This window comes from Daphnia pulicaria, chromosome 7, assembly GCF_021234035.1.
Source record: "Daphnia pulicaria isolate SC F1-1A chromosome 7, SC_F0-13Bv2, whole genome shotgun sequence".
Lineage (NCBI taxonomy): Eukaryota > Metazoa > Arthropoda > Branchiopoda > Diplostraca > Daphniidae > Daphnia > Daphnia pulicaria.
In genome coordinates, this window is record NC_060919.1 from 11,514,407 (window position 1) to 11,540,550 (window position 26,144).

Consider the following 26,144-nt stretch of genomic DNA (forward strand, 5'->3'; position numbering starts at 1 on the left):
TCGCATGATGGAGAACTGGTTGAACGCGGAGAATTAGTTTCAACTTTTGAAGAGCTCGTTCTGGATATTGAATGTGTAAGTAAACTTTTTAATTTTTGCTTTAAAGCACAACTTAACCTAACCTAACGCGATAGTTCATTTCAATATTTTTATTCAGAATGATATTAGCAAGATTAATACTTGGGAACCAAAGAAAAATTAATGAAACCCCGGGCTACAAGACACCATCCAAGAAGAGGAAGTTATCCACCAAGTGATGTTTGATGTTGACGCCAAATCTAATTCCCCGCAAGCTACATATTCCACTTTCAAAACGCATGTAACGTTTTACAAATAAATTGCAATCTCACAAAGAAAAAAAACTTAACTCTAAAATTCAAAAAGATCATAATGAAACTGACTGTAAAAGTAAATTCCATCAAATGCCTACCGTATAAGAGCTAATTCATCTTCAATTTCTTCTTCTAGGCTTTTTCTACAAAGAGTTTCAGCTTTGCGTAACTGGGCCTCAGCTTCAGCGTTTTTACCTTCACCAAGCAAACGAATAGATTCGTTGTAAGATAACTCGTAGCTGTCATCTCTTGACATGGGTAGGCTTGTTTTCTATTTGATAACAAAATTACATTAAAAATCTGAAATTACTTAATAGAAAAAAAAATCAGTGATATCTTACTGTTCCTTCAAGACTAAGAGAAGCTACAACTGCAGACAAGTTTGTTTCACGTTCTGCCTCATAGTCGTCCTGAGTGTTCTTGATTAAATCTTTGTACAATTCAAGACATTCCACAAACCTAAAATTTATTATTATTATAAATGTTTAAACTGATGAATAAAATCACTTAAAATACCTTTCCATGCGGTACAAAACCTGAGCTTTCAGTTCCTTATGCTTCGCTTCAGGATTGTTCTCCTTGCTAAGCACAGCAAATGATTCCTGAGTTCTGTTTAAGCGATACAGGCAGTAGGCTTTCTCAAATGTCATAGAGCTAAAGTTACAACATGATTGTTACTAATGAAAAGATAATCAAATATCAATAAAATTACTCTGAAAGAACAGCATTCTTGTTGATTGTAGACAATCCATTATTGTGGACGAAGAGTTTTGAAGTCGCTGGAAAGCAAAAAGGCATCAAGTGTTCGATGTGATTCCTTGATCGGGCAATACTATGCTCTGCCGGCTGGAGGTGTCAATTAACCTAATTAAAACATTTATATTAGAACATGTTTACATTAGAATATGGAACATGCGCATTACAAGATTCTAATAAATTACTGTCCAAACGATTTCGAACACAATCATCTTGAAAATGTTTACAATATGCACGCCATCTGTTGGGTTTTTCCGAATTTCCTGATATTGTTGTCGTCTGCTGATGTTGCCTGCCCCCCTAGCTGTACTGAATCTAACTGCATACTAAGTCCATCAAAGTCGTCACGAAATTTAAAATGGTACTTTTGTTACAACAGTGGCTAACAATTGAAAAATTTGTCGAGTCAAACCCGCAATCTCGTGTTGCTGTTTTGTTCAAAATACGCAACAAATTACGATTACTGGAACAACAAGGAGCCGACCGAGAAATGTTGGGTTTACTTGACATGAAGGACTCCCCATCTCACTCTTTCCGCTGTGATATCATTCATCAATTAGAAAACTACATACAGGTACATAGGTTTCAAATAAGCATAATAAAATTATGATTAACCTGATTTATTTTAGGTGTTGGACCTTGTTTTGGAAGATCACGGGTGGGATGACAAGTTTGGCCCAACGAATCCCGAATTGAACGAAATTTACCGTCGCCGGCTTCTTGATCCAGAACTAAACACTGATTACAAAAAAAATTGATGTCATCAGCACTTCGCGCACCAGAATCATTGAACTTGAATTCAGAGGACACTATTCGCATGATGGAACTCTGACTGAAAGCGGGGAATTGGTTTCAACCTTTGAAGAGCTCGCTCTGGATGTTGAATATGTAAGTCAACTATTTAATTTGTGCATTAAAGCACAACCTAACTCAACAGGATAGTTAATTACAATATTTTAATTTAGGATAATCTTAGCAAGATATACTTCTGGGAGCCGAAGGAAATTGATCAAACCCCGGGCAAGAAGACACCAGCCAAGAAGAGGAAGTTTTAACAAGTGATGTTGACACTAATCTACTTTCATACATTTTCCACTTTCTTAAAGCATGTAACACTTTACAATAAATTGCAATCTTTGAAAAAAAAACCTCTACGGTTGGTGTTCTTCTTCCACAAATAAGCTACTCGCACTCAAGAGACATCAGCAAATCCTGGTACACTACCTGTTACCAGAGCCTTTATTCTAGGTAAAATGTCTGTTGGTGTAAGAGCATGGGCAAGATAGGAGGACGCTTGACCATTATCATGAACATTAGAAAGAAAAGGCATGGAATGGAATGGAAGAAAAAAGAGTTAAATTTTTCTCTAATCTGCATTTTAGGAACAATTCATCCGGGAGGTTTTTCAACGAGGCATTTCTGAGAAGTCCTTTTTTTCTTTTGTCGCGCATTAAATTCATCCAAGGGTTCGACAGTAAACTATGAAACCAACGTCTTGGTCGCTGAGTTGCGGGACGCTATATTGGGAAACATTCTGCGGTATGGAATGTGTGTGTTTGGAATGGTGTTCGGCCAGCAGTCTCCGCTTACTTAGAAGCCGCTGAATTAGTAGAGTCTAAAGTTACATTTTGCCTTTTCGAACAGGTTTACGTCGTCGCAAACTGCCCAAACGTGACGTGGACTGGTGTAAGTGAGATAACTGCCCGCTCTTTGTCTGGTAAACCTAGGTGTCGGTCATCGCCTTAACATGCCACAGAAAGGGCGCAACAAAATCTTAGTCGACGAATCGCTCATCGCCTCACAGTCGTCTATGAAGGTGAACGGCTGCCAGCCAGAACGTGTGTCGGGCATTCGTTTTTTTATTTACCCGTTTTGTTTTCTGAGTATTCCCATGTCAATGGGGCAGCAAACACTGCGTGCATATCGCGGGATATGGCCAAAAATAATTTGTTTCAATACGCTGCCGATCTAGTACTTGAACTTGAAATGGCGGAACAAATAACAAAAGAAAATAACATGGTACTAAACACTCAAATCTAAATAGGCCTACTACACTCCGACCAAAAGACTCAAATCTAAATAAAACTACTACAACCCAACCAAAAGATAAAAAAATAGCTTGTCCCTCGTGTTCTTACAAATCGTCGTCCCAGACCGATGTTGAACGCCATTATTTGACGAAGCTCACATCCCAAAAAGGAGTTATATGCAAAAAATACGATTTAAATTTTACAACGAAACATGATAAGAAATAGCAGAATGAAGAGTTCCACCCAAAGTAATTATAATTTAATATTACATTTAATTTGTCAAACAATTGTAATTTCTTAAAACAAATTTTCTAGTTCATTCATGTGTGAGTATTGTCAGACTACCTTCAGTAGCTCTACAAGTCTGGAGAATCACCTCCTCGTAAGGAGGACAAGGGATGGGATGTGCCCGAGGCGCAGAACGGGAACGCCCAACGCGTATTTACTTATTTATTTATTTTTATCCTTCATAAATTTATTCGTTTTTCAGTTGAATCCGATCAGGAATGAATCTCGCTAGCCGTTGATGGAACACAGCGGGAGAGAACCAATTCCTTTCCTTTTAGCTCCCAAGTCCGAGGTGTTATAAAGACAAGTGCGTGTCTAAGACTGATGTATTGGGGCTCTCGGCTCTGCATAGCGGGGATATGCCCACTCTAGGGGGCGCGACATCTAGCGGTCAGCGCTAGATGCTACAACACGAGCCAAGCCATTTTTATACTTTAATAATTGTTTTTGAAACGTGAAACTGCCTCGAGTTGTTTATTCTTCTTTTTTACGGTTTTTATACTTCTCTTTCTTTTTTACCTCAAGTAACTTCAATACACGTAATTTTTAAATTTTTGGCCACGGGTATGCTGTGTGAATTCTTTTCCAAATCATTAATATTTAAGTGGTTCGTCTTATTATCCTTGACAAAGGGCAATGTTTTCTTGATATTTTCAATTTTAATTCAAGTACGTACGCGACGAACTGGCCGAGTGACTTGTGTGTGGTAGGCCTGCAGCCACCCTTTTGTTGAATGTTAAAGCGGCTTACATCTATTTATCTATCCATATTGGACTTCACTCAAATTATGAATTATTCTGTTTAGTGCTGCTGTTGAGAACTTTCCGCTTCCATGGTTTCTCTCTTCTTGACAAAGCGACTAAAATCACTGCGATCGATTTCGTCGAGGTTCCTCTTGGCGAATGTTCCAAAATTCGACCTATCAATTTCATCCAGGTTTTTCTTCTGACTGTCGATTCCTAGACCACTGAAAATTGTTATCAAATGAGTATTTTTTTTAATAGTAATTTTTGCGTTGAATAATAATGAAAATTGTAAAATATTACGTCAAAGAGTCTAAGCGCTTTTCGATACCGAAAGAAGCACCACTAAGCGAGTCCAGTCCTCGATTTATCCGCAAAAAGTCGCGGGGTTTTTCTTGGTAATTTAAAAATTCGAAAAGAATAGTGTTAACACATATAAAAAAGACGAGATAAATTCATTAAACAAAAATTATGCTCTATTTTGGAATGCTATTTTTGCTACTTTACCATCGCCCAAAAAATTTTGAAACATAAATGGAAAAATTTTGCCAAAACTACAAAAATTATTGTTACGCACTTGTATGCGCGTTGCAAGCTCAGATTTTCCTTCAGTTATTCCTTTTTCGAGACGCTTTTTGGTTTATTTTTCTTTTTTAGTTGTTACCTTTTTAGTAGTAGTTTACCTTGCTTTTTCTTTAAATGGCATTTTTTTAAATTATGTTACTCCACACAGTCTTTGACATAGGACACCTCATATAGCGGTTATAGCCCCACACACAGACTGGCCAGCATTCCGCAAGGATTCAACGTCGAGTTCAGTGATTCCGTCCAGGATGGCGATCAAGTCGAAGTGGAGGGATGCGAAATCAGAGGGCGATTTCTACCGGTATGGTGAACTCGTCGGACCCGCTTCCGGCCCCTGGCCTCGAGTGCCGGTAAGTCAATCGGATTCCAGTTTGGTTTGGTCAGAAAAAAAATGAACGATCGGAAAAATTGTTTATTTATTTATTTATCGACGTGGTTTAGATGCGGCAAGGGCGGAATGATGGAGTGCGATCCACGGGAGTGCCAGCCGGAGCCAACGCTGAGAAAAGTCCTTGGCGGCCACCCGCCGTCGCCGACACGTTGACGCCGACGGGCTCGTTTGGATCGGTAGCAAACCGAGAAGGCATTGAGGGCTGACGAACAAACGTGTCCATCTTTTTTTTTTAAATATTACATTTTTTATTTTTCCACCCACAAAATCCAGCCACGTAAAACCCCGTCCGCTTCTCTTACACATCTGAAACTCTTAGACTTTATTTCTCTTCTATCGGAATAGATGCAATCTTCTTTTGTTTTATCCCTTGCCCAATCAATGCACTCAATTAGACGAAGTTTCAATTAGACGTGTGTTCTTTTATATTTATTCCCTTTATACCAAAATAGGCCTACTTAAAAAATATCACAAAAAAATAGAAATGCGTAGGGATTTTCGTCGGGTTTTTTTTTTTCTTTCCTCAAATGGCTCAATGACTTTTTTTCATTTTTTACACCCAATAGTTCTAGATTAAAAAAAAACTCGCGGTTAGTGTTAGGAATAAATGTTATTATTTAATTATTAGCTCCATTTTTATACGGCCTCGCCTTTCGGGCTTTCGGCTTTCACCAACGATTCGAAAAACAATTCTGTAGGAAACATGCAACAAACATTAGAAATTTGGTTTTGTGGGTCGTAGAAAGCTGCGCTAGTTGCCATTATCTCCTCCAGCTCCAGAAAAGTACCGAAACAAAATTGGATCTTACTTGTTTCGTATCCACTAGTTGTTGTATATTATATTTTTGTGAGGGCACACTGATGAGAATTGACAGCAGTAACACAACCATCTACCAAAGAACAATGTTTGTTGCTTATTAACTGAACGTTGCAAACTGTATGATAATGCATAAGAAAGGAATTTTCAAGACAGTCTGAGTAGCTTTAATAGGTGATTCATTGGGTGCCTATTAGGCTTACAACAAGGAGATCCAAGATTGCTCAATTGGTGTTTTTCGATTTGCCAAAACAGCTTCAACGGTAGGCAATTTAATTTGTCATTAACATAGCCCCAATTTAATTTATAATTCAAATTTTTTGGTTGAAGGTGGCTGAAATATTGATAGATTACGAAAGGACTATGTTGTATAATGTCTGAGACTCTGAGTGTGTCTGTCGTGACTGTTGTATATTGCTGAGTCGGGTCGGGATATCTACATGGGAGTGGAGCATCTGTAGCATTCTGGTGGTAGACATTACAACATTTCTCCCCCCTTCCACAATGTACGATCCGCACCAATAGAAATACAAAATGTTATGGTGTAAACTGAGGATTAAAGGGAATCAAATATCAACGAACGAACAGTGAGGATGTGAGTCGTGAGATGAAGATAAAAACCACGAATAATGAGCATAAATAAGAAATGAAGATAAATGAAGTCACAGGCTTGAAAGCGAAATGAGTAAATCGTATAAACCCATGCTTAAACGAAAGCAATTCCCAAAGGTTTAAGATCCTCAGGTAAAAAATTGTCGAGTGACTTCATATCCTGAAAGTGTCTCTTTCTCAGGATTTAGGTAAGTCTTTTTATTACTGATATAAATGCCACTTTAAGTTTAAGGCAATTTAGGCCTATGGTTTCTGACTAAAACATCATGCCAGTAATGATTTTGATCGTGAAATTCAAGAACTTCAGTTAGTCTGTGAGTGGACTTTATAAGTCAAAGTCTGTTTCCCTTTGCATTTCATCGGAAGTTCAAAATGCCTATAGATAGCCAAGAAAGATTGTAAGATAAGTTGTGCCCATACATTTAAAATGCGTAAACTTGTCTCTCAGTCCCAATCATATTATTTAGTACACATGTACATGAGACTTCTCATAGTGTAATACATAAAAAAAACTCCCTCAATCTAGTGGGATTAAATGTATGGAAATCGCAGTTGAATTATTTTGCCACTCGACAAGGCCTACTACTACAGTAACGACCCCAATTGCTCGTCTTTTCATTTAATCAATTTATATTTAAAAAAACGTCTGCAATGTAGCAAATGCTAGCTCCAGGAAAAAAATAATTATTGTTAATGAATGATCGGAATGACGCGCACAGCCGCAAGACATTTCCTTCTTTTACACGGAAAACGGTTTGGCGCTATTGTTAAAGGACATGTTGCTATGGCAATGTGGAAAGTAAACACAGGAAAAGTTTTTTCAAAATCGTTGGTTTGGATTAACAATTTGTATTCGCGATGGAAGTCATGTGTGATAGCAACATTGGTATAGATTATGAAGCCACTGGTAAATCAAATGATTTGGCGGTAAAAATAATTCTTCTTGGAGATAGCGCCGTAGGAAAATCAAAGTATGGATCGTTGATTTCGTTATATTTACACCTTGAAGTAAATTTTTTTCTTTTTTGTTGTTGCTTATTACTGTAAAATCACAATTTAACGCACGTTTTGCAATTTCTCCATTTGTAGATTGATTGAGCGGTTTTTATTAGATGATTATAAACCGCATCAGTTGTCAACGTATGCTTTAACCCTGTTCCGGTATAAAACTCAAATTCAGGAAAAATCTGTATCAGTCGGTTAGTCTTTTCATTGTTTGTTTAATTATTTATGTTTGTTTTTTTTTGAGACGAACATTTTAAAAACTTCTATTTTGAATTATTACTCGGTTTTTCAACCTTAATGTAAATATTTCCTACAAAACTTAAGATTTTTGGGACACTGCTGGCCAAGAACGTTTCGAATCTTTGCATCCTTCCTACTATCACCAAGCTAATTGTGCAATTCTGTAAGTATTTCCTATCCGAGTTATGTGGGTCATCGAGGTCAACTGTAGTTTATGCAACTTTCTTGTACTACGTTTGCTTTTTTTAGAATTTTTGATACGGTTAGGAAGATCACATATAAAAATTTAAAGAAGTGGTACGATGAACTGCGTCAATATAGACCTGAAATTCCCTGTTTCTGTGCGGCCAACAAGATTGATGGTGATTATAAATGTCCTATTTTATTACATTTATACAATTATATATATAAAGTGGTAAACATGACTGTCTAATGGTTTTTTGTTGTTAATCAAAGAAAATTTTGAAGCCACACACAAGAGTTTCGCATTCCCGACAAAACACCGATTGCCATTCTATTACGTTTCTGCGTCTGATGGCACAAATGTTGTAAAGGTATTAATTTACAGAAGAACCATTCGTTAAAAATCTATAAGAGAGAAAATTAATTTTTAATGTTTCTAGCTTTTCAATGATGCAATTAATGCAGCAGTCACATATCGTATCAATCCAACGGACTTAAGTGATCAAATTATGGACGAGCTTGAAGCGTTAAAGTAAAGGTGAAATCAGTTGATATGCCCAGTACGGTTTGCCATAGTTAATAGGAAACAATTTTTTTCTATTAATATTTTCTTGATTTTTTCAAGTGAGAAACAACCTTTGCTTTACTTGTGAAATATTCAACCAGTTGTTAGTCGACTCAATTGAATTCGTATATTTTGTCAGCCAATAAACTTCTGTTCCACTATCAAGCTCCATGTTGTGTAGTGTATATATTCATATAGCGAACTTAAAACCTATTTTCCACTTATCAAAACATAAAAAAAAAACGTGTTTTCCAACATTCAGCACGTTATTTCCAGGGTGAAGAATATTAATACAAGATCTTAAATGTGCTAATGAGTGATAAGCGAAGAAAATCCAATGCAATCCATAAGAGTGGGAGTTAAACTAAACAGTACTGGCTACTAATGCAGCTCAAGCACTATTGTTTCTTAAATACAATTTTAAGAAAGTATTGAAGTGTAACAACCAACGGCGTGCAAATCAGGTGATGAAAGCAATGACAACCACACATTCGCAAATTTTGTTCCGAATTTTATCCACAACAATATATTGTTACGACACCAAAAAACAAAACGGCCCAGTCTTAGTTGACTGGCCCATAGTCGAACTACAAATTGAATGATAAGGTAAAATCACAAATAAAACGCTGTTGGCTTCAATTACGTCAGTCACGATTGTGAAAATTCTGCGATGTTTGAAGATTGAACAGAAGCCACACAGCGGTGGACATTATCGACAAATTCGAACATGTAGGATTCAATACGATCGCCTGTTGAATGAAACTTTTTTTTTTAAACAAGATTGAAAAATTCATGACCCGCCTAACTAATACTGGCTAACTATATATATATATACGAGTCGGCACGGCGATCGAAAAACTCATGTTGGTAGAAACAAATTATTAAAAAATTTTGCGTATTTGAATTTGCGATGTGAAAAAGAAATCAAACCGGTTGATGCCCATTGACATTGAAGACGATGAAAATCTGGTGGAAACGCACGAATCTCCATCGCCCGGCTTCTAAATATTGTTGAGATTTCGGCTGTCTTATTTTAGTTAGTAAAAAAAAACGACACGTTCCTGGGCAGCACGTGAAAGACGATGCCATTCTCTCTTGATACACAAGTATTGAATAACAGCCCGTACGCAGATCAGAACACCTGAAAAATGAACGTTATAGCGGATAACGATGACTTCATTTGAAAGATTTACTCACCAAAAGCCATAATTAGCCACCACAGCCAATTGTTGTCATTGGACGCCAAGTCCGTGGAATGTTTGACAATCAAAGTCCATTTGGCTAGAGACAGTCCAAATCCAGCAAGCGCACCATAACGTCCAGCAACAGTGTGACAAGCACACATTAGCAAAAGAAATCCAATCCAGTTGAAAAGAAATGCAACTACAGAAAAATATATCAATATTAATCGTTATAATGATTTTTTTACTGCATGCGAACACTTATAGATTGCTAAGAATGTTGCAAAAATTTCATTACAATAGTCAGTGGAAACAGTATTAAGAAACTTGAATTCCAAGCATAAGTAAAAACCAAACACTGCCCTTTCAAGATTACATCAATAGTAGTTCTGTTATGCCATTGTTATCACAGTAATCACACTAATATTACAAAGGCCAGACTTGTTATCTTATAATAATCAATATCTACAAAAGCATTTGATCAAATAAAAGATACAAAGAATTCCCCTTTATCAGGGCTTCCACCAGACACATACACTTACTAGATTTAACATGCAAGTAAATGATAAATAAAATATATATAAAAAAGGGTTGGGAGAATGTCTTTAGTCCACTTACTTAAAAATGATGCAAAGAAGTAAACATCAGTTCCCAGAGCAAGCTCAGCAGTATTAGAATCAAACTGGGATTCAGCACCCACAGGATGAGAAAATGGTGACATGAAGTTGTAATTTCCAGAGCCAGTGGGTACACAACGTGGATCCACAGAATGTGGATAGCGATGTTGCTGTTCAGCAATCATTTTCTCCTGTTGAGCCTCTTCATAAGTAGGCAGTTTGATTGCCACATCATAAGATGGTGGTTCCATATCTTCAGTTTTGTAAGGACCAGCGCCACTTAGTACTTGCACCTATGACAAAGATCAAGTTCAGAGTTCAGATACTAGTCTGTTGAACAATTTAGGTTAAAGTTAAAATCTACCAATCCTTCATTTGCAACTGTCAGTGTGAAAGGTGGTGGTGGATCATCAGATGGTGGAAGAAGTGGTTCAATAACTTCAGCAGTCCCATCAGCACCCTTTTAACACAAGTTATAGATTTATATAATAAAACAATAAACATCAATAACACAGCTTTTGTGATGAAATCAAGTGATTCAGAGGATCACAAACGCAAGGTATGAAAACTTTAATACATAGAGTCTACATTGATAATGCATTGAATAATCAATCTGCAATGGTCTATCGAACATTGATATCATATATTAATGATTGCGTCCGTAGATAGTCAACACACATATACAATGAATAACAGACGCATAACTTCTAATAAAACCAATAACTATCCTTACTTGAGAAGAATTTGAAGTGGGGACAGACATATTTCGATCCATAATCTTCTAGGACACTAATAGCAGTTATTCACTTTAATAAGGAGTTGATACACTTTGTTAGTTTCTATGATGGAGACCTAAATTTTTTCGACGTGTTCTACACTCAACCAGACAGACTCAGCGAGAAAGTTTGCTAATACCCCCTCAGGACAAGGCGCCATTGGACTCGTAGCCATCTACGGACAAATATGAGAAACATACGTTTGAACTTCCAAGCAATAAAATAAAAAATAAATAAATAAGAAAAAAAAATAAGAAAAAAATAATAATGTAAAACAAAAAACATAAATTTTATTATTTCTTTTTTACTTTGCGCATACACACATACATGCTGGCATAGCCTAGTGTCATCCCCTTTGGGTTACGACTTAGGGATAAAATGATTCATGAATTTAGACAAAAATACGGAAAATATAGTACTTCAATCAATAGATCTTACAATAATTTTTAAAAAGGAAAAGATATTTGATCTTTTAAAAAAGTCATCAGTTACGGCATGAACATGATGATAGGCTGACCGCTTACTAACAGCTGGACGGCGCTCGCGTATCTAATGGTGTGATTGTGTGACTCCCGTTCGCCCCGCCACCCCACGTCGCACTTTGTTCTTATTTAAGCTCAGATTAGTATTCAAATAATGAAAAACTGTATCAGAAACGAAAAACTAAAAAATCAATTATGACGAAAATACATTTACCGATTTACGTCACAAGTAAGCCACAAGTGAGCCTACTAGTAAGTGAAGAGACTGAGTTCAAAAAATCGGAAAGCCATCAATTAGGGTAAAAAATTAACTTCCCTCCGTATGCAAAAAGACACACTGTACTGTACGGTAAAAAGAAAATATATAATAGTAATAAATTAAATACCCACAGGAAGAAAAAAAAACAATACCTTGACTCCAATCTTACGGATTATTTTTATTTCAAATATTCCAGTTAAAAGTGAAAGAAAACTGTAATAGAAAGTTGTTTTTGTTTATTTTTTTATCGTTCACTGTTCAACGATAAAATCAAAGTATCGGCGGTTTTTGAATGGAACTATCAGGTTGTGGAAGCGAAACTTGATTATTCGGTTCGGACTTGATCGTGTGATTTTCTGCTTCGCCAGAAGGTAAGGAAAGAGTAAGGTTTTGAGTGATTGGGATGCATGGTGGATAAACATAAGGTGAGGGAATTGCCGAATCTTCTGTCGTTGAAATAACGGGGGCAACGAGATTTGAATTAGGGGCTACAGTTGAATAACTGGAATTAGGAGGTGGGTTATATGGTGGATAGCCTGAAGATGGAAGCATGTAAAATGGATTCACTTGTGGTTGCTCTATTAGGTGCTCTTGCTCTTGGCCCCTAGAGCGATGGAACTTTGTCTGTCGTTTCTTGCAAGGATTCACGGTATTGCCGGCGTCCTCGGCATTACCGCGAGGATTCTTTTTCAGTCGATGTGCAGCTTTAGCTCGACGCTCTTGTTCATCGTCTGAATAGTCCAAGCACCCTTCTGGTGGTTCTTGATCATTTTCCCATGACGCGTCGCTTCCTTTCTGCTTGAAAAGGGCATCAACGAAAACGAAGGCCGTATGACGGGTCCGCGGAGCAAAATAAACTTCCATTCCAACCTGAATGCCTTGTTCAATAATGTGTTGTAAAGAATTGAATCTAACCTGCAAAAGAATTTAAAAGATTAATTTGCGTATTGTTTTGGATGAAAAATAAATGTGGCTCACCATGTACATCGGTTCGCTGACTTGGCCAAATACATCGAAGACCTGTCCCAAGAATGTTTTGCCATGATCTAAGAATAAGACAGAATCTAAATCTATAGCTGGACACCCTTTCTTGGCTGAAACAATCACCAAAGGGTCAATTATTTTATGCACAACCCCAATTGGTATGCATTCTTCTTCTGGAACAGAGATTTTTAAGTCCTCGAGAGGTGCCAAGTCAAGGATACCCAAATCCTCAAGCATTTTTGATTTGTTATTAGGTGGAACTCCCTTGTTGGATGTTCCAACATTACTTTCATTCTCTTCCACGCTGACATTCAAATCAAAATCGATTGGAACAGTTAGGGCACTCTCATCACTACTAGATTCACTTTCTGAATCACTGTTATGATTGATTACTCTGTAATTGAGAGGGAACTCCACAACAGGTTCCTGCCTAAAAGTACATTTTAAAAAGGTTAATCGATAACTTGCTTGTCTATCCTTTTCAACAAACACCCATACTACCTTCTGGGTCTACAACTATGACTGTATGTTATGCTGTTAAATTTATAGTTTAAAATATGTTTGAATTCTTATTACATGGTATGAAGAGAATGAGATTGATTCTCCAAGCCCAATGGTACATCAAGAATCTTAGTATTTACATCTTTCTTTTCATTTTCAGTTGTGTTGGCAGCCTCCAAACTGGAAAAATTAGCAACATGTTCTGAACCACTCTAAAAATATAAAAGTTTGATAAATAATTGTAGAAGTATAAAATCTGAAAATCTTTAATACGGTGGAGGGATTTTCCGTCAAAACATTCAGGATTGAACTGTTATCGTCTGTATTTGAGTTTTCGTCATCAGAATAGCACTGTAAAAGGGACAGTCCGAAACTTTTAGACTCCATGTCAGTAATTACTAAATCAACTAAACACGTGGATTGAATTTTTCTTTTTCCAACTTCTTCAATGTCGTCTGCTAGATTTCCAATTTTCCATGTCTGGTATTAACAACTCAGACATCTGTTGGCGAAATTTAAAACTATCGACGTAGTCAGCACCGTTTTTAAAAATGTTTGACAGACTTCTCTGTTTATTTTGTGTTAACCTATTTTTGTAGCTTAAATTAATAAGGCGCGACAACCACTATTCTTAACAAGGTCCCTAATAATGGATAGTGCTTTCATTAATTAATCTTGTCAAACCATCTTCACTGAGTTGTTTGTCATTAGCATTAGTGCTACTTAAACCAATTTATAGCTGATTGCCATTGGAAGTATTATTGTTACTTATTGCACTACTAAATTTACCTTTAGATTTTCAAAATGCGAATGTTTTTTTGTTTTTTGTTTGTTCTTTTCCCTTTTTTTCTGGAGTCTCGTATGTTTTCGTCTAAAAAAAATAATGAACAGAACAACTATTTTTCGCAGTACACCGTTGCAGTGCTGCTGGGTAGGCTACTTGTCTAACTTGGGAACGCTTTCAGTAGGAATTAATGTCATGAGCCAGAGGGCTCCGAATAAGGTGGCTACACACGTACAGGATTCCATAGCTACGGGTATATTTCTTATGCAAAAATAGAAATTTTATATTTTAATTTTTATACCCAGGAAGCTAGATACAATCAGTTTGATTCTCATTTCATAATACGGAGTTACAGTTATCATGGTAAACGACAATAAAATTAGGCTAGAATGTGATCAACGCGGAACTAATAGCACTATTAGTTCCGTTTTTCATCTTTCCGCCAAGGCGGAAAGATGAGACATGAGAGATGAGACCGTGCAGATATATTTCAAAAAACCTTTCAGGTTTCCTTTGGTCGTTGAAATAACTATTAGAGTGAAGACCGTGCAGATATATTGCAAAAATCTTTTAGGTACCTTTTGGTCGTTCAATAACTATAAGACCGAAGACTATTATATGCTTTGATAGTTGATTGTACCTTTTGACTGAAAGCATTTCTGTGGAATCGTCGTCTTTACATAATTGATATTTAAGATGCTATCCTAAGTAAAAGACCGAAACCAACTATTTCCTTGTTTCCAATTATCTTTGAATACATTTTCTACTCGCCATATTACACAATGAATACTTGGTTGACTGGGAATGATTATAGTCTGGGAAACTGTAAAAATGCATTAATAATTTTACCGATTTTGATTGGTTTTCATGTCTCATGTACATTTATAAACGCAGCGCGTTTCACATGTTTTCTCCTGCGTGTTTTCCTTCTCTAGGAGATGTTCAAAGGCCACATTATCGATCCGGCTTTGTATTGCTGTGGCCCAAAAATACGGATCTCTTTTACAAATGTCAATATAATAATTAATAACTATAAATAACCTGAAGGTTGGGCTGAAAAATCAATATGTCTGGTTTTCGTTGCTTACACAGTAATGATTACCAGTTTGCTGTAAACTTCATCACAAGATATTAAGGATGGTTCTGACGCTCCAGGCTTACTAAGAATATGAGCAACAATGCAGTAGCGTGCAGTAGCCCATCTTTGTTTATGGCAGGCACGAGTAACTTGAGCCCCGGTCAAATCCTGTAACGCGGTGCTGTACGCTTGGCTGTACGGCAAACTATATCGACGGCCGATGGCAAACCGAAGTTCGGGTTCGTTTACAGAATAACTCCATCGAGGGAAAAGCAGTGGGGCATCTCTACAGGAAAGTTCTAATAAAATTTTTCCGTACAATATTAAAAGCATGAAATTGAAAGCAAGACGTTTTGACTTCAAAAGGACAGGTAAGATCAAAATCAATACGTGAATTCAACTTTGTTATTATGACCTATGTTATATTTGAGAAAGTGGGCAACATCGTCTCCTCATGAGAATAAGGAAACAGAAATAAGCGACGCACTCAGAGTTCGTCAGAGAAGTCATGTGTTACTTCAATACACAGTGCTATATCGTACGCGAACAAAAGTTATGTGAGCAATTACACGAGAACTTGCTGAGACCGAATGGAAGCCGCCTTTGATTGTTCAACTTTTTTCCCCTCTAGAAGAGTTCCACACGAAGTTCGGATCGGTAGAAACGGTTCCGTCAATAGTCAATACAAGGTGCATGCTGTCCTCCATTCGCGACTTTGACTTATCACAATCGACATAAAAGACGACAGATCAAACAGGACTTGTCGAGGGGGTTGGGCGGTTCTGCAACGAAAGTCTTGATCGCATTCGCGGAAACGGCGCAGATTTTGAGGAGAGGACAGTCAGACGTCGAGAAAATGGCTCAGTAGAAGGACTAGGAGGGCCGGGACTAGATGGATGGATTTTGGGTTGGCCTTCCGGAAGTCTCAAACTTCTAGGCGAATAACTCTGTGTCTATAGATGTCAGCAATGAATCATTGTCCATGAATGAATATATATTTTGGTTTGTTACCTGAGGTATAGCGACGGCGATGGTAGGAATCGGGGTCGACGGCCTGCTTTCAGGATTGTTGGTTACGTTTTGTAGGTAGCCACTGCGTTTGTAAAGCTCCTGAACGATTGTCCTAAGAGTGGTGCTCCCGTGATTGATCTCAATCAATCGCAGGACGAAAACCCCATCACAGCCCAAGTAATCAATTGTGAATGAGCGGCAATTGAGTCGGAGACTGTCATCTTCTTCATCGCTGCTCATGTCGATGTTGGGATATAGGTAATGCTCAACGAATTCTACGCGTACAGAAGCCAAACAGTTCCTGTAGCACCAGATCAATAAACTCGTAATTGTGAGTGGCAACAGGGCTACGATGTAGAACCACCAAATGGAGCAGATCTTCTCGTTGAATAAATTAATCGGCAAAACGCAGTGGCACTGGTACAAGCGTAGAGATCCTTGCTGCGCAGCTCTGACTGAGCACAGCCTGTAACAAATAATTGTGGATGAATCACAAAATGAAATGATGACGTCTGAATGTCTGATGCAATATTAATTTGTTGCTATTGAAAAAAGGACCACAGCAGTATACTAACGTTTGTAATGGGAAACGCGGGCTGGACCACCACTGTCTCTTGGTCCACAAATGCCTGATGATTTCCCAGCCGTGAGTGAGGTAATCGTCGCCAAGGAAAGTCACCAGCAGGTAGAACTGAAGTAGATCGTTGAGCAAATAAAGGATCTTGATGAAGAGAAATGTAATAAACAGCTGGCTTTGTTGCATTGTCAGCTTGATTGGAGATACTGTGCGCTGCGGCTTATTATTGACCGTGCCCGACTGCTGCTTTGACCTATTAGGCCCTCGCACAAGAAATTGGATTTGCTCCAGGATTTCGTGCAACACATTAGACCGATCGGGATGGCTCGGACTGATCTGGCTTAAGCGAGTGATGCGCTTCATCAACTGGCGCAGTGAAATCCCCCTCCGGCGAGCCAGAGATTTCCAGATGGCGAAGGGAACGTAAAACGTGATGGCTTTGGCTAACAGAATCATGGGCGCCCATTGGTAATAACTGACTTTGACCTGCACTCGCCGACCCGACTGTTGCTGCTGGACGGTCATGGGAATTTCGTATTCGTCTACGTAATCGATCGAGTGCACTCGGCCATTTCCATAATCGTTCTCGTAAATTGTCCGTTTGGCTTCGAGGCTGTCGCCATTTGAATTTGGCGGTTGAGGCTGTTGGGAGGGCTGCGGTTGGTTTTGCTCCATGTAGAAAGTGGAGACAGTCCAACAATAGGAGTTGACGTAGCGTGACTGCGCTTCGGTGAAATACGTAGGCGTGAAGCACTCAATTGGTTCGCCGGCGAACTGCTTGGTGAAGAGTGGAAGTGACAGCAGCAGTAGGAAGACGATGGTGCAACGGCGATGCTGCATTCGGAGAATCGAACCAAAGAATATTGATCTTGTTTTAGAACCTGATCATATTTTTGCTACGTCGGATGGGGTGTAGTTGTGTCAAGAAAGAGAAAACATGATTACGATTTTGTCTACGCTGTCGTCAACAGGGTCTTTGCCATCCAATAGCAGATCGCCAAAGTGAAATAGGAAAGACATTTGCCTGTGTGTATGTAATCCAAGTTGAAAGTTATTGAGTGACACAGCAATACACTGTCTATTTTAATTGGGGTGAACTGCTGCTAGTATAGGATATTTTACATGGATGATGCTTTGTTTAGTATAACATCAAAATGTAAAGTTGAAAGAAATACAAAGCGGCTGACTATTAAAAATGGTTTCCTCTCCAGCTCCTCTCAATACAGTAAATCGATATACATCGATCAATATTTTTCCTTCTGGTGGACGTTAGATGTATGCAGAAAAAACCTAGCACGCTTTGCAATCATTCGAACGTTACGTAACACTTGTACTGAAATGAAAAACCTACTGAAAAAAGCTACAATAATGCTGTCTGGATGGTCATCGTTTTATATAAGAGCAGAATTTTCTCTAAAAGCAACAATGGTTTATAGAATTTCTAATAGAACGGAGAAACGGCATGACAGGCTTCCCGAATGCACTACATTATATTCTCTTATAAGACCAGCACTCGACCAGCACCCAGGGATGTTTTTTGTTCGTCCGCAACGACCTGTCTTATTCCTATCGTAAATGCTTTTAAACCTACGCTTGCGGTCCATTTAGGGAAGAGCGTGGGTGTATTACACAATGTATCATGCCCATCAAGGTATCAACGTCAATCGAAACATTCCCGTGGAGGCTCACACAATCGATCCGCAACACCAGTTATGCCACCAGTTCGCCACCGCAAGAAGGGAAACCGAAAAGGCTATATGCGAGAAGCTCTTAAAAGGGAAAAAAAAGTTAAAAGGAAAAAAAAAGAGGGTGGATTCGGAAAGGTGCCAACAACTTTGTTCTCAAGCTTCCTGTGTATGCAGTGGTAGAAAGACGATCGCGCACCTTTTCTCTTTTTTAAGGTTGTCCTTTACGCTTGCCATCTCTCCTCAAAAACCCCCAGTATTTTTTAAACTTTTTTATTTTCTGAAGATCGGTAGGCCACATCAATCTTAATTTTCCGTCTCGTATTGGACGGATGTCAACTTTTACGATGGCGGCAGTGGACTTTGAAGCAAGAGGGTTTCCTATACAGTCTACCTACGAACACGCGTGCCTGACGCACACCGTAGATTATGACTGGTGTACTAAGGGCTACTGAATAACCCACTGACTGAGCCAGAGAGCTTATATAAGGCGGCCTTCCAAATGGACTTGGAAAAACACTATGTCGAGCTGACGCCCAAAACTAATGTCGAAGAAACACGACAAGAGCCATCACAATAATTTATACGAAAGATGAAATGACAATAAGCTACAAAAAATATAGACAAGATTATACGGAATTAAAAATAAGGACACTGAACGTGTGTGATGCCCCGTGCCTATGACACGAAGAATACGAATCAATATCGACGAAACAGAATATCGACGGGGTAGGAAAAACATATCTAGGTTTTTTCTAATTTACTCACGATTGTTTGTCGTTCTTCCACGCGCACACGTGGATTCTGATGAGTTGTAGTGGAAATTACCTGGTGCTGGCCGCTCTTGATTACCTCTACCGGTTCAAGTGTAGTCCGTATCCTAATTAATGATTTGCACTAATTTTGAATCCAGTAGAAACCCGTCGTGTCCCTGGGAACCGGGACGCGAGACAAAGAGACACGCGATTGGTTTGACAGCCAAGAACGAACGTTTCTGCGCCAGCTGTCTACGGAATGACAAGAAAACTCAAAACAATTCCTATGGATTCGCTCTCCTTTTTTTTTTCTTTTTTTTTTCCCTTAGTTTATTTTCCTTCTCCTTCTCCCTAACCTTTCTCTCTTTGCATATTAGATATTGGTCTATACATGTCTACTCAGCAACGTATGAGCAGAGGACAGCAGGACCAATAAGTCAGTGAGTTTGCGTCAGCGAAAGGAAAACTCGGAAAACTCGTCTTAAATAATGCGCCGTCCTAGTCTGTCGTAGCTATACTGCTTGAGTCCACAACATCACAATAAAAAAAGGAAAACAAATAAAAAATAAATTACCCGAGAGATCAAACATTGGAATATTGAAATTTAGATCGATCTCATTCAATTATCGTGTAGACGTACCTCAAAATTCGGATCTTTTTAAAAAGTTATTTACTATACGCGCACATATCAATAATTTGTAAACGGAGAAATAGGTTAAGTTAATTTTGATTCACTTTTCCATAAGAATACACACAATATTCTATTTGGGTGTGCACCAAAGTAAGGTGTATATAAGGGGAGTAGGTGGGTGGTTATTATATACTTATAGCTTTGCCAGCCAATGTAAGTAGAAAAAGTGCGTGTACATAGCCTAAGCATACTCCACACTAGCTACAACAATATAAGTGTACAACTGTAACGTGCTGGCATTGTCTTTGATAGTCTTCCTTTTTAGTTATTTTTATTTTTATTTTTTATTTTTATTTTTTAAAGCGATAGATCGTAAGTGTCCGAAAAAGCTTACGTATTAGAATGGGGGGAATATAACTTTCTAACACTTTTTTTTCTATATTTTTTTTTTACTGACGTCTGTCATCGAATTGGTATAATACAGCTTCACTTTTCACATCAATTGGCATACAATCATATTAAAAATCAATCTAAGCAACACGTGCATATTGAAAGGTTGCAAGTAAAACATGATGGCTGGATGAAACTAAGATGCTGAAAGTTGCGCGGCGAAGGTTCTGCGCATCGATGACGCTCTCAGAAGACCGGATGAGGGTTTCTCGAGTATAGGAAGGGCGGATGAGAGTAACAGAATCAAATAGCTTTATCCTTTCGAGGCTGCAGCATCAAGAACTAGAAACTTGGCAAAAAAAAAAAAAAAGAAAAGAAAAAATGAATGCAATTAACATGTGCAACCAAACGAACTGCTCCACTGATGTGGTGACGGATGACCTGAATTGCCCGTGGCTGGCAGAATATCAGTTACGGCACTCAGCGATTATCGAGCGTTGGAAATTGTGTGGATTCTTTGAAGACGACGACTTTCTCGACATCAACTGCCACTGGCTCCAATTTGAACCAGCTCCTTTAGTCAACCATCTGCTATTGGTTTGCATTTTCGTTTTCATGTTATTGACCGGATGTTTGAGCAACATCATCGTCATCTACATATTTGCCAGGTACAGTACAACATTTGTTAAGTTTGTTTTGTCATTTTTTAAGGCTGCTATCCATCACTTAATTTAAGTGAATATCCTAAACAGTAGAGTCGTCAAATCCTATAAAAACAAAAATAAAATTTTTTTAGGAAATCTTGTTTGCAGCTTTCTTTGTTTTATGCAAATCTTTCCGCTTCATAACAGTTATACACTAATGAAATTAGCATTGCAGAGCTTTGTATTCAAATATAGCTATGCGATACACTCCAAGGTTCAACCAGATTTCCGAAGTTGTGGTATCCTATTGACCTTTGTAGCTTTTAAAAGTTCCTTTGTACAGTACAAACATCTAAATCATTATTTCGGCATTAGACGAGCAAAGGTTGTTGAGTGGCAATCAGGAAACATCGAAATAAATCCTTTACGTCATTTTGGTCGGGTCTCGTCAATAGCTATTAGAACATCAGCAGTCTGCAAGTATAAGGAGTGATTATTTGTTGTCGTCCTTCCTTAACAGTCAGCACTATTAGTTAGTCACACATTGCTATTTGAAAATTATTATACGACATTAAATCCGAGAATATGTCGCTCTCAGATTTAGAAGTAATCGGATCAACCAGTATCCAGCACGGTAGGGATCCAATTGCTAGTACCCGCTGCGGCTGAACCTTCTCGTAAATGCTGGCTCAGGTTACATGTGGTGACATATGGCAGGGCACAGAGTACAACTACGCTGTCGCCCTTCTGGAATACCAAAACTTTAGCCTAATATACTGTAGGTTATTTAGTCTACCAGGCACCGGCCTATTTTTTCCCGTCAAGTGTTAAAGGCTTTCTTTGATTTGAATCCATTCTGTTTTGTTGCATATCGATCATAGTAGTTGAGCTACTCTATTCAAATGTTATACAAAAATAAATAATCTAATATCGCAAAATCATTCACAGCAGATTAAATAGAGCGGTCTGTGGGCTGTGTAGATTTTCAAAAGGAATATGCAATTCCATAAATAAAGCCCTACTCCACTATAACAGATGGAAGGAATGAGACAAAAAAGGCTCATCGAATGCATCACACGTCTGCCACAGTAATTACATTGGGTCGTCGTGTGTTATTTCTTATGATAAGTTTTCTTTGGATACTTCTCTATCTGTTTCTGACGAGACTATTTCATGTTGACTAGTGATGCACACACGGTATAGAAGCAGTTTATTGGAATTGATTGAGTTTGTGAGTTGTACCCACTTATTCTTATTCCTATAAAAAGGTATACACTTATTCGGCTTCTTATATGGTATCGCAATTTGATTCTAAAGGGATTACCGTTATCAAAACATATGTTTTTGTTATAAATTATGGGACACAATGAAGGGTCTACCATCGAAGCTCGATTGATGCACTTGTCCTTCAGGATGTAACAGCATAATAGCACTCTTAACGAAATAAATTGCTACACCTTGTGCACGAAAGAAATACTAATGGTATTATACAAACGATTTAAACACGATAAATACACAGATATGGTCGAAGATTAAATTTTATTTGGGCTTGTGATGGCCTTCTGGTGGTCCAGTAAATCTAATAAATAAAAAGCAATGACAGATACGAATAAACTTCAATTAATTGCTTAATTTAAATCTGCATGAACTTCAGTTCGAGACATCTGCGAACTCCGGCCAACATCATCATCATGAATTTGGCAATCAGTGATTTCTTTATGCTGATCAAAATGCCAATCTTCCTTTACAACTCTCTGCTTCAAGGACCTGCCCTTGGGATTAAAGGTAAATTGCGGTAAATTGCGTTACTTACAAAGTTACAAACGTCGTAAAAAATCTCGTAGGTACTAACAGGCTGTTAGTACCTACGAGATTTTTACTAACAGCTACTGCTGTTAGTAACAGCAGTAGCTGAAGGTTTTAATTTAATGTAAGTCACAGCGTATAGTATAATGGAGCCTATCGAAGAATGTACCGGTACCCACCAAACTGAGACTAGCTAAGATTTTCAAAAAATTGTAAAGGCTTACAAAGTTTAATTATTTATTTATTTTTATTTACAAGCGATCTCCCACTAACAGCGTTCAAATAACCCCTATTTTGGTGGAGGCAGTTTTTGGAAAGGAATCCTGAAAGGGACTGGAAAAATACGGATTAGGTCTGTCCTGCGCAGAATCGCGTATTCGACAGCGCATATTTTTTTTAACACATGCTTTAAAAAATGTCTGAATTCTGAACTTTGAATATCAAATGACCTTTCAAGTGAAAAATCATTCAAGTCCACAATTCTGAAACTTAATTTTATCAAAGAATTGTAAAAAAAACTATGAGCTGTCTAATATGACCCCCGTGTACTGTCCAGGGGAGACTCCGTTTTCCCTTCAAATGTCTTAGGAAAATAACTTCCAAATTGAAAAAAAAGTTATTAAATCGCGTTGTTGATAAAATAATTGAATTTGCAGTGCAACTATTAGCTAAAAATCCCGTATGAAATATAGAAGAAAACGAAAATGATGTGTTAAGAAAAACACGAGCTTCTTGGCAGAACTGTGAACCCTGACAGAAAATGAAATAAAATGGAAATAATATAGGACGTTATATAACGAAAGACATGCAACGGAATGAATGGACGTTATTTAATAAAGACATGCAAATAATATTAAAATATTTAATTAATATATATTTTTTAAAATTTAATTTCTGTAGGTTGTCAGATATACGGTTTTATGAGTGGCTTGACGGGAACAACTTCAATAATGTCGTTAGCCACCGTTGCCGTCGATCGTTATCTGGTCATCAGCCAGCCGTTAAACGTCAATAGAAAATCTACTCGTACAAGAGCCTATTTAACAACATGTTTCATATGGTTATACTCGGCAATATTTGCTTCGTTACCTTTGTTTGGAATTGGCAAGTATGTTCCGGAAGGTTACCTGACGAGTTGCAGCTTTGACTATCTCTCGAACAATGTAAAAACTCGCAGCTTCATATTGGCTTTCTTTTTGGCGGCTTGGTTGTTTCCGTTTTGCATTATAACGACATGTTATACTGCCATTGTTTGGTACGTCCGAAAAGCGAGAATAGAGCTCAATCACCAACAAGCTGCAATAACAAATTGTAAAAGAGGTAATGTAACTTACGTTAATATTTGTTCAACAAATACAGCACGACCCCTGATAATCATCCAACATAAATATGCAGGATGGCGTCAGTGCAATATCGAGGTGGTAATCGCCAAAATTGTCGTGGTGCTTGTAGCGATGTGGATGATTTCATGGACACCCTATGCATTTGTGGCGTTGTTGGGAATCTCTGGTAACCAGACACGACTCACTCCAGGGATGACAATGTTCCCGGCTTTATTTGCAAAATTTTCTGCTTGTGTAAATCCTATAATCTACACATTGACCCACCCAAAGATAAAGAAAGAAATATTACGTCGTTGGTACTGTTTTATGTCATCCGGCACGTCTAATGGCAACGATGTAACTTTAAACGGAGGTGGTATCTCTGTCGGACGACAAGATCCAGTTTGGCGCCAAAATTCAAATTCAGACAAAGGTTCTGTATCGCCTGTTGCACATCATCATAATTCGAAAAATTTTTCGGCAAATAAAAATGACCAAACTGGATCGGACATCCAACCACAGGAATTAGTTCCCCTTAATGATCATTCAGATCGCGGGGACAATTCCTTACAAACAGCATGCCAGAACTGCACTGATAAAACAGGAAACAGCTACATGGACGAAAGATTAAGTTACAATGAAACATGTTTCTCTGTCATTGCTCCTGAATCCATCGATTTGTATAAAACCAAAGTAATTTCAGTGCACAATGATAATCTACAGAATCCTTGTCTGGGTCGATATTTGGATTTGTTTAAGGATCCACCGATTAATGTATCTGGTAATTCGATCTCATCAAGTGATACATTTGAACAATCCAAAGAAGAATGCAGCACAAATATTCAGAACAACGATGCATTATTGTATGACAATAACTAGGATTTCATCTTGTACCTCGTTGTTCGTTCTCCTCTATTGGCATATTTCCGATCCTTGCAATATACAATACAGTTTAATAATCTGAATGTATCATTTGGGAATTGGGGAGAAATCCCATGAAACAAGTTTTCGATGGAAAGCGACGAATTTTATTGTAAGCTTCGAGAAGCGAAATTTGCACACTTCCCTAGCAAGACAGGTTTTTGCCTTTTGGATATATAAAAACGATTAATACTAATCCCCAAAAAATACTAATACACTAATCTCAAAAAAGATGTTCGACATCTTTTTTCGCATCTTATATCTATTTAGCATTTCCCAGTAGTTCTCCCCCTTCAGGATTTGAACCATACCGGGATACCGCCCATACCGCAAAGTAAGGCAAAGCTTCCGGAGCTCGCCGGAAGGAGCAGCGCAGTCGAATTCGTCGGAATTCGTCTTCTGAGGAGGGGGAGGGGTCAAAATGTCGACTGCTGGACTTTACACAGTAAGCCATCTCCTTATCTCTGCGTAGGTCACATGATGTTGGATTTTTCTGACGTCATATGACCTTCATCAATTGGTCAGTCAAAGTCAGACAAAGCGGGGCGGGCTATTGTAGCACTAAATATAAGTGAAAATGCAAAATCGAGTCCGGTGGAAACAAAAAATACCATAAAATAGAGCCAAAAAATCTCTGTTTAGTGTTTAATGGTAAAAGACCAGAAGTCTTCAATTGGTGCGAAATGACAACCAGATGCAGGTGTGTAGCGCAATTTTGACACCTGCGACCAATTTTCCTACATGGCAACGCCGCTTTTTTACGCGCCTTTTGTAAAATAAAATAAGTGATAAACCATTTTTGTTTGATAAAATCTTGGTTTATTCACTTCGCATACTTCGCACTTCGCATACAGCTTTACCTCTTTAACTCATGACTGTTGAATCTACTGAACGTTTGCAGGGAGTCATATTCAAATAGAGGCAATTCACCTCGCGGTTTCGAGTGTCAATTGTTTCGATGTCCGCCATTTTCTCTGGTTGTTTACGGCATGTTTTGCGTTGTCTGTATGGGCTGAAAGTGTTTTTTCCCGATAGATAGTGGATTTTGTGAATCAGTGTGTTATTTTTTTTATTTTTTTTTTGTGGCAGGTAATTGCCACGTATCTTGGTTAGTACGTGTAGCAATTTGTGATTCCAGATCACATTTCTTGTATTTAAAAATTTTTTTTTCCCCTGTTGTTTACTTTTTTTGC

The 26,144-nt window shown here is 38.0% G+C and overlaps 6 protein-coding genes across 7 annotated transcripts; 2 read left to right on the forward strand and 4 right to left on the reverse strand.

Moving 5' to 3' along the window:
• Window positions 1-411: 411 nt before the first annotated feature.
• On the reverse strand, window positions 412-1,341 carry LOC124348435 (signal recognition particle subunit SRP72-like). Its single transcript, XM_046798648.1, has 5 exons — window positions 1,256-1,341; window positions 1,045-1,196; window positions 849-986; window positions 674-791; window positions 412-603 (listed from the first exon to the last, which is right to left on the reverse strand). Exons 2-5 carry the CDS (start codon window positions 1,128-1,130, stop codon window positions 427-429), a joined length of 519 nt encoding a protein of 172 aa, XP_046654604.1. The 5' UTR covers window positions 1,131-1,196; window positions 1,256-1,341; the 3' UTR covers window positions 412-426.
• Window positions 1,342-7,056: 5,715 nt separating this feature from the next.
• Window positions 7,057-8,542, forward strand: LOC124351052 (rab-like protein 2A). Its single transcript, XM_046801811.1, has 6 exons — window positions 7,057-7,525; window positions 7,644-7,753; window positions 7,884-7,962; window positions 8,049-8,161; window positions 8,256-8,353; window positions 8,423-8,542. Exons 1-6 carry the CDS (start codon window positions 7,413-7,415, stop codon window positions 8,516-8,518), a joined length of 609 nt encoding a protein of 202 aa, XP_046657767.1. The 5' UTR covers window positions 7,057-7,412; the 3' UTR covers window positions 8,519-8,542.
• Window positions 8,543-8,660: 118 nt separating this feature from the next.
• LOC124351051 (NEDD4 family-interacting protein 1-like) lies at window positions 8,661-11,276 on the reverse strand. Its single transcript, XM_046801810.1, has 5 exons — window positions 11,079-11,276; window positions 10,710-10,805; window positions 10,347-10,638; window positions 9,745-9,930; window positions 8,661-9,688 (listed from the first exon to the last, which is right to left on the reverse strand). Exons 1-5 carry the CDS (start codon window positions 11,118-11,120, stop codon window positions 9,585-9,587), a joined length of 720 nt encoding a protein of 239 aa, XP_046657766.1. The 5' UTR covers window positions 11,121-11,276; the 3' UTR covers window positions 8,661-9,584.
• Window positions 11,277-12,078: 802 nt separating this feature from the next.
• Window positions 12,079-13,811, reverse strand: LOC124351050 (H/ACA ribonucleoprotein complex non-core subunit NAF1-like). The gene is made up of 4 exons (XM_046801809.1): window positions 13,621-13,811; window positions 13,423-13,559; window positions 12,841-13,276; window positions 12,079-12,777 (listed from the first exon to the last, which is right to left on the reverse strand). The coding sequence occupies exons 1-4, from the start codon at window positions 13,732-13,734 to the stop codon at window positions 12,133-12,135; spliced, it is 1,332 nt and encodes a 443-aa protein (XP_046657765.1). The 5' UTR covers window positions 13,735-13,811; the 3' UTR covers window positions 12,079-12,132.
• Window positions 13,812-15,354: 1,543 nt separating this feature from the next.
• Window positions 15,355-19,449, reverse strand: LOC124351054 (innexin unc-9-like). Of its 2 annotated transcripts, none has more exons than XM_046801813.1 (5): window positions 19,311-19,449; window positions 17,743-17,821; window positions 16,796-17,631; window positions 16,221-16,686; window positions 15,355-16,162 (listed from the first exon to the last, which is right to left on the reverse strand). In XM_046801813.1, exons 2-5 carry the CDS (start codon window positions 17,815-17,817, stop codon window positions 15,959-15,961), a joined length of 1,581 nt encoding a protein of 526 aa, XP_046657769.1. In that variant the 5' UTR covers window positions 17,818-17,821; window positions 19,311-19,449; the 3' UTR covers window positions 15,355-15,958. The 2 variants fall into 2 exon arrangements, with proteins under 2 accessions (XP_046657769.1, XP_046657768.1); XM_046801812.1 differs by having other exon boundaries at window positions 19,251-19,449.
• A 599-nt stretch (window positions 19,450-20,048) lies between these two features.
• Window positions 20,049-24,986, forward strand: LOC124351046 (opsin-2-like). The gene is made up of 4 exons (XM_046801804.1): window positions 20,049-20,926; window positions 22,557-22,687; window positions 23,609-24,028; window positions 24,104-24,986. Exons 1-4 carry the CDS (start codon window positions 20,547-20,549, stop codon window positions 24,907-24,909), a joined length of 1,737 nt encoding a protein of 578 aa, XP_046657760.1. The 5' UTR covers window positions 20,049-20,546; the 3' UTR covers window positions 24,910-24,986.
• The last annotated feature ends 1,158 nt before the right edge of the window (window positions 24,987-26,144 follow it).